This window comes from Medicago sativa, chromosome 2 (genome assembly GCF_051527215.1).
Source record: "Medicago sativa cultivar Bolivia chromosome 2, Bolivia_mono, whole genome shotgun sequence".
Lineage (NCBI taxonomy): Eukaryota > Viridiplantae > Streptophyta > Magnoliopsida > Fabales > Fabaceae > Medicago > Medicago sativa.
In genome coordinates, this window is record NC_140750.1 from 8,172,603 (window position 1) to 8,180,581 (window position 7,979).

Here is a 7,979-nt window from a genome sequence, read left to right on the forward strand (position 1 = left end):
AGAGAGTAAGTTAAGTGAAAGATGAGTGAATATTGTATGATAAAATTACAATAACACATAAATTTAAGTCCCACATCGCTCACAGTAAGCATACAAGAGTTTTAGAACTATTTTTTTTTTTTTTTTTTTTACCTTGCGTATATTATGTATATCAACCGAGACTCTAGAGGACAGTTTTAGAACTATATAAATAAAGAGGTCTATTTCATAATGTAATACTCCTCTGAATTTTAAATAAATTGTCGTATCAGTTGGGCATGTCAAAACGGAATTATTTCTAAAGGGTTAATTATTTATTGAGAAAATCAAAGATATTCGGTAAATATCTTGCATATTCTTCGTACGAACTTGAGGAATTAAAAGGTTACGAATTAACGGAGGACAATCATGTCTTTTCCTTGAAGGGCATTTTGGTCATTTGGGACTTGAGATTTTTTTTAAGAAGTTGGACCCATTCATTTTCTTCCAACTTCTCTCAAAATCTAGAACTCTCTTTCCCTTCTCTTAATCTCTCTTATCCTCACGGTTCCCTCCCTCTTTCTCATAACCTTTACCAAAATTTCATCTAACTACAAATTAATCAACATGCAATTATGTTAAGTGATTCTTAGGGCAATTTGGTTAGCATGCAAGAATAAATTCCTTTCCCTTCTCCCTCTTCAGCCGCAGCCATCATCCTTTAGCTTTGGAAGTTAAGCTTTTGAGCTTGAGTGGAATTCTACATGCAAGGACAGATTTGTTGTATTTTGGTCGTATCTCTTACTGTGTATATAAGAGTTAAGTGATTGTTAAAGAATTGGATTCCTCATTTAATTCCCTTCAAATCGGATGTAGATTTCATGTGATTCCGATTAGTAATGAACTCGGAAAGTGCGTTTGAAGTTGGATAATTCTGCTGGAAAAAGGCTTACGGGTTTTGTCATGATTTTTGCAAAATGAGCTAAATTGTGGATTTAGACTAGTTAGAAAGGTGCAGAATTGAACGCCTATGATTAATAAGAGTTTTGATCGAAGTTTTGGATGAATTCGGAACACGCAGAAGCCATAAGTTACAGTTAAGCTGTTTGGAGAAAAGTGCTTACGGAGTACATCATGAGCTTAATTGGGACTCGAGCAGCGTGGATAACTCGGAAAAATGCCAAGATTGGATAGTTGATACTTTGCTTGCTACTACGGAAGCAGTTGGAGAGAAAATGTGGTTGATTCGTCATAACTGTGAGTTGATAACGATCATTATCATATCTTTTCATGATTAATATTATTGATATTTGATAAATTTTCTATGTTAAAGTGTTTTATAAAATGGGGAACACATCCTTCGAATATTTTTCTCGTCTTGATACATATTTAAAGTCGATGATATTATTGTGGTCTCTATTTAGATTTTATCTATGATTTATAAGCAAAAGATTTCAAATTGGGATTTGATTGTGTGCTTGGACAAATTTGATATTTTACGAATGATGGTTTTTAAAGCTATATGTTTTGAGAAAAATGATTATCATTGCGACGACCTAGGTGCACCTAGTATGTGATTTCAATTAGGTAAAGTTACCCCGTTAGATGGAGCCGCCCCTATGGAATGGCCACCATTAGGAGGAGAGGGCTATCAATGAGAGGTAAACTACCTAATTGAAGATGTTTTATACTTTGTTTTGAGTCGAGAGAAAAGAGCTATCCGTTAGATGGAGCCGCCCCTATGGAAAGGCCACCATTAGGAGGAGAGGGCTATCAACGAGATGGAGCTAGTTCTCGATTCCCCTATTTGATTATTTTCACTAAATTGAGTTTACTATACTTTTAAAACATTTTTGTTTTGAGTCGAGAGAAAAGAGCTATCCGTTAGATGAAGCCGCCCCTATGGAAAGGCCACCATTAGGAGGAGAGGGCTATCAACGAGATGGAGCTAGTTCTCGATTCACCCATTTTGATTATTTTTACTAAATGGAGTTTTCTATATTTTCTTTAAAGACTTTTATCAAGATTTTCGACAATATATTTTTTAAAGGCTTTTGCTATGATTTTCGGCGATATATTTTCTAAAGGTTTGTAATCATAATTTTCACCCCTTTACGACATTGGGCTCAGAAATATTCTTATTTGATTTTGGATTAATAGAATGTTATACGGTTACTAGTTTGTAAATGAACATTAGATTTTGAGAAACTTAATTACTCGGGCTCATGTGTGTTTCCCTTCTAGTTGGTGATGATTGTTGTCTCCTCACTAAGTCTTTATGACTTACCCCTTTTTCTTATATTTTTACAGATTCAAAGTCAATTGTGTAGAAAGCTTCTAGCAGGGTTAAAGATCTATCAGTGTCACTTTTGGTAGGCCCTCTTGGTTGGTTTCTCTTTCTATATTTATATTTCAGTGTCCATTGATGTATCTGCAGCTATTTGGAAGTCTAGTATGTGTTATTCTGAGTTGTACAAGTATGAGAAAAATGTTAATTGAGATACTGGTTGATAGAACAGGTTTTTAAAACAGGATTCATATCTTGGAAATGTTGAATTTACAAGGGAAACTATGTCAAAATTTCAGTAAATATTTTTATTGATGTGAAAACCGAATTGGAATTGTTTTTATTTTATAGTTTGTCAAGATGAATCAATAGGCTTGCCGGGCTAGAATGTTCTAGTTCGTGCGCCGGTCACGATTAGTGTTTGGGTCGTGACACATAACAAACGAAGGATGAACATTTAGTTTTTTTCTATAATTAAATGTATCTATTTTTGAATTTTGAATATTGAATTTGAATTTTGAATTTAAATCAAATTTTGAGAAGTTTTAACAACTATTTTTTACATTTACTTACTAAAAATACAACTATTTTTTACATTCACAATTTCCATGACAGTTTGAATTTTGTGATTCAAAATCCTTAATTATCTTTAATATTGAATTAAAATATATGTGTTTGTTGCGATACATTACAATTTTCTATGATTAACGTTGTAGTTTCTTTTATTAACTTTATGATTCACACTCCTTTTTTAATGTTTGTGCACTGTAATTCTCTCCGTCTCTTACTCTCGGTCTCATAATTATCTCTTGGTTTGACTTTATTATCTATTAAAAAAATGTTAAATGAAATAGATTATGATAATTTAATAAACAATTTTGAATCTTAAAAATCTTGAAAAATAAAATATACATAATTATTAATTTCATTAAAAAGACCTCATTCTTAAGGTTCACTTTAGGCCTTAATATTGGTTTAGACGGCCCTAATATATATGGTGATCAATGTCGCAGAATCCATGCGGATGCACGAGTATTTTCTTAGCTTGTTATAAAAAATTTACATATTTATTAGCTTTTGAAGTAGTAAAAGAGCTGGTGCAGAGTTATTTATGTATCAAATGGTTCACAAAGTTGTAACAAAACCAATTCCTAAGTAAGTGAAGATATTTGTGTATAAAAGAGCTGCTTATGTAAATAACTTATTCATGTATCAAATGAGAGTCATAATATTATGTTGTATCAAATGGTCGTCACATAGTTGCAATAGCTCCTATTCCAAAATGAATCAACTTGTAGTTCAATTCAATTATAAATAAAGGTTCAAGTCTTGAATTGAAATTGGCTAATGGGAATAGTGATATCTTTCCTGATCCTTCAAATACCACAAGGAAAAAATGGAAGTAATGCATATAGAAAATTTGAAAAACCAGAAACATGTCTCTAAATATACAACAAATGATATTAGTTTGGATGATTCAATTCAAAAGATACTCCTACAAATTCAAGCTGACATGAATTCCTATGTGGATAAGTAATGAGTTGATCAATGTTGTAGTATGACTCAAAATTTGATGGATGAAGAATATTGTTGCTAAAAATATAAAAGATTTGTTTCAAATATATTTTGCACTGAAAAATATTTACGGACAATAAATATATTTTTGTACCGTATGAAGGAAGATTTGATGCAAATATATTTTAAAAGGGAATATTTGATGCAAATATTCTCTAGAGCAATGCTATATAGTACGGAAGACTTGCTCACGAAATTTGACGAAAGCGCTATATGTGCTAACACATGGGTTAGAAGCCGTTACTTCTTTAGTCACAAAACTCACAACGCTTGGGTTTTTTTTTAATAAAAAATAAAATTAAACATCTTCAACATGTTGTAAAGTATTCTAAAAATTGGAGATACTCCTCATAATTAATCCTACGAACGGTGAAGTCGGCAAAATTTAGAGGAGACTCTAGAAATCAATTTTATCATGTATTATAAAGCTGGCTCTGAAAATTCAATTAGAAACATGTGTTAGCTTGGATGAAGCCAACAAGATTAATATAAAGGTGCTCATAAATCAAACCATGATGGAATTTGTTTATATAAAGTTGTTTAAGGAATGAAATTTTTTAAAATCTGCTTGTCCGTAAAATTTCGTACACACTTCAGCCCCTACTATTTACTCCCTCCGGTCATTATTATAAGCAAAAATCAACTATTTAGGTTCATTCATTAAATGATGTATTTGGTCTATATTATTGACCAAATACATCATTTAATGAATGAACCTAAAAAGTTAACTTTTGCTTATAATAGTGACCGGAGGGAGTATCATTTTCCTATTCTTTAACTGAATGAGAAAAATAAGAAACATTATCTTCATCGTGATATCCATTCCAAATTTATGAGTTATATTTCTCTGTAAATATAAACCTTGTATTAGATAAAACCTTGAGTGTAGAGAGTCAGAAAACAAGGGTTTAAAAGCCAACACTAAAACTAGGGTTTGTAGAGTTTGCTCTCGGCAACAAACACTAATTCTTGTAAAGTTACTCATCATTATAGTGGAACATCCCCAAACTAGGTCTGTTTTGGACCGAAGTAAACAAATTTCAAATTTTGTGTGTTCTCTCTCTTTCCCTCGCTATCTTCTACTTTTATTGGTGTGATTTTTAACCAATTCACAACAATCAAGGATCAATGAATATTGGAAATTGCCAAATCAAGGAACTCAATTCAATTCTTTGGAAATTGCCAATACCTCAACACTTGCCCAACTATTCTCGGTGTATATTTTCCATACACTTATCTCATTCCCCAACTTTTCTGAAAAATGTTCTCTCATAGTAATTATACAATTTCTATGCCTATAATTATAAATACTACTGTTTGATCAATCCGATCCATATTCTCAGTTCACTAACCAAGACACCATTCTTCTTTTGTTCTCTCCTCTCAAATTCGTAAGTGCCATGGCAACAAGAAAAAGCAAAGCCATAGGCATTGACCTTGGTACAAGCTACAGCTGCATTGCAGTGTGGCGAAACAATCGTGTTGAGATCATTCCAAACGACCAAGGAAACCGTGTCACCCCTTCTTACGTTGCCTTCACCGACACTGAAAGATTAATAGGTGATGCTGCCAAAAACCAATTAGCAAAAAATCCCCACAACACCGTATTTGATGCCAAACGTTTGATTGGTTGTCGCTTCTCCGACCAATCAGTCCAACAAGACATAAAGCTTTGGCCTTTTAAAGTTGTTCCAAACCACAAAGACAAACCCATGATTGTTGTCAATTACAAAGGTCAAGAGAAACATTTTTCACCTCAAGAGATATCTTCCATGGTGTTGTCTAAGTTAAAGGAAGTTGCTGAAACTTATTTGGGTCATGAAGTGAACAATGCTGTTATCACTGTTCCTGCTTACTTCAACAACTCACAGAGACAAGCTACAAAAGATGCAGGAAAAATTGCCGGTTTTAATGTGATGAGGATCATCAACGAGCCTACTGCAGCTGCTATTGCTTATGGTTTGGACAATAAAATGTGGAGAGAAGGCGAGAAGAATGTGCTTGTGTTTGATCTTGGTGGTGGAACTTTTGATGTTTCCTTAGTGACTGTTGATGAAGGAATGTTCCAGGTTAAGGCCACATTGGGAGACACTCATTTGGGTGGTATTGATTTCGATAACAATTTGGTGAACCGTCTTGTTGAATTATTTCATAGAAAGTACAAGAAGGATTTGAAGATCAGTGAGAATTCCAAAGCTTTGGGGAGGTTAAGGTCAGCATGTGAGAAAGCAAAGAGGTTACTTTCTTCATCATCACAAACAGTTATTGAGCTTGATTCATTATGTGGAGGGATTGATCTACATTTCACTGTTACTAGAGCTTTTTTTGAGGAAATAAACAAGGATTTGTTCAAAAAATGCATGGAGACTGTCGAGAAGTGTTTGGTTGAGGTAAAAATTAGTAAAAGCCAAGTTCATGAGTTTGTCCTTGTAGGAGGGTCTACCAGAATTCCAAAGATTCAACAGCTATTGAAGGAAATGTTTAGAGTCAACGGCGAAGTCAAAGAGCCTTGCAAAAGCATTAATCCCGATGAAGCTGTAGCATATGGCGCCGCAGTTCAAGCTGCAATATTGAATACTGAAGGAGACAAGAAAATTGAAGACTTGTTGCTGTTGGATGTTATGCCTTTTAGTCTTGGTGTTGAAACTAAAGGTGGTGTCATGTCTGTTTTGATTCCGAAGAATACTACGATCCCTACGAAAAAGGAGAATGTATTCGCTATAGCCTCTGATAATCAAGATAGTGTATTGATCAAAGTGTATGAAGGAGAACATGCTAAGACCGAGGACAACTTTTTGCTCGGTAAATTTGAGCTCTCAGCAGAGTGCTCTTTAGTACCAAGAAATTGTCCAAATATCAATGTTTGTTTTGATGTTGATGTTAATGGAATTTTGGAAGTTACTGCTGAAGATAAGACACAAGGGTTGAAAAAAAAGATCACTATCACCAACAAGGAGGGAAGGCTTAGTCCTGAAGAGATGAGGAGAATGATGAGGGATGCCGAGCGGTATAAGGCAGAGGATGAGGAGGTTAGGAAGAAGGTGAAAGCAAAGAACTTGTTTGAGAATTATGTTTATGAAATGAGGGAGAGAGTGAAGAAACTTGAAAAGTTAGTGGAGGAAAGTATAGAGTGGTTTGACAGAAACCAATTGGCAGAAATTGATGAGTTTGAATTCAAGAAGGAGGAGTTGGAAAATAGTATGAAGTTTCACTAATTGTGATGCTAGGTAAAAGATTTAAGAACAAGTTTCTTGAGTGTGAAGCAATGTAAAATTGTTTGAGCTTTGTTAATCAATTAGTGTCTATGAAATTCTCTTTTCTAATTTATGGTTAATTACTATCCTACACTTATGACTTATGGTTATGCAAGAAATGTTGAGTTTAAAAATACGTTCTGATGATGTGTGTGAAATGCAATCGATTAATTACAATAAAAAAATGTACAATATTAGGAAGTTTTCTGTTACTTTGATGAGTAGTTAGAAAAATTGAGTAGCCTAGATGACCATAAATTCATTAAGATGGACCCAAATATACTTGTTGAACAGATAGAACTACCACTCCGGTTGACCCAAATTATATGCATTTTTATTTGTAAAAAAGGCATTTTGACAATTTAATACAATTTAAGAAATATAGTTCATTTTGTATAAGATGAAACAAATCTTACCACTAATTCCCAAAGTTCTGAGCCAAAGCGAAAGGGATATTTCATCACCTATTGGATTGGCTAAATATGCTTGTAGTCAAACACCAAAGGAAACGATGATAGATGAAAGCACGCAACACCCTCCGGTCATTATTATAAAGCAAAAACTAAAATTTTAAATTCATTCAATTAATGATGTATATGTCCTTGTGAGCTTAACTCAGTTTGTTGGGATAATGCATAAAATATGCAAGGTCTGGGGTTCAAACCCCAGTCACTACCAAAATTAATGATGTATATGGTTTATTATAGTATGATGTATATGGTTTATTATATATTACATACATCATTTAATGAATAATGTATGATGTATATGGTTTATTATATACTACATACATCATTTAATGAATAATCTAAAATGTTAATTTTTACTTATAACCGTGACCGGAGGGTGTATGAAGTATCAGATGACTTCGGCCAAAGATATCTACTATTAGGCAATTGAAAGAT

General features: G+C 33.4%; 1 protein-coding gene and 1 long non-coding RNA gene across 2 annotated transcripts; both read left to right on the plus strand.

Annotated features, from left to right (window-relative positions):
- The first annotated feature begins 211 nt into the window (after window positions 1–211).
- Window positions 212–2,568, plus strand: LOC146944190 (uncharacterized). The gene is made up of 2 exons (XR_015025868.1): window positions 212–1,215; window positions 2,269–2,568. It is a non-coding gene; the product is annotated as an uncharacterized LOC146944190 (long non-coding RNA).
- Window positions 2,569–5,153: 2,585 nt separating this feature from the next.
- Window positions 5,154–7,284, plus strand: LOC146944191 (heat shock 70 kDa protein-like). The gene has a single exon (XM_085742578.1). It carries the CDS (start codon window positions 5,221–5,223, stop codon window positions 7,033–7,035), a length of 1,815 nt encoding a protein of 604 aa, XP_085598704.1. The 5' UTR covers window positions 5,154–5,220; the 3' UTR covers window positions 7,036–7,284.
- The last annotated feature ends 695 nt before the right edge of the window (window positions 7,285–7,979 follow it).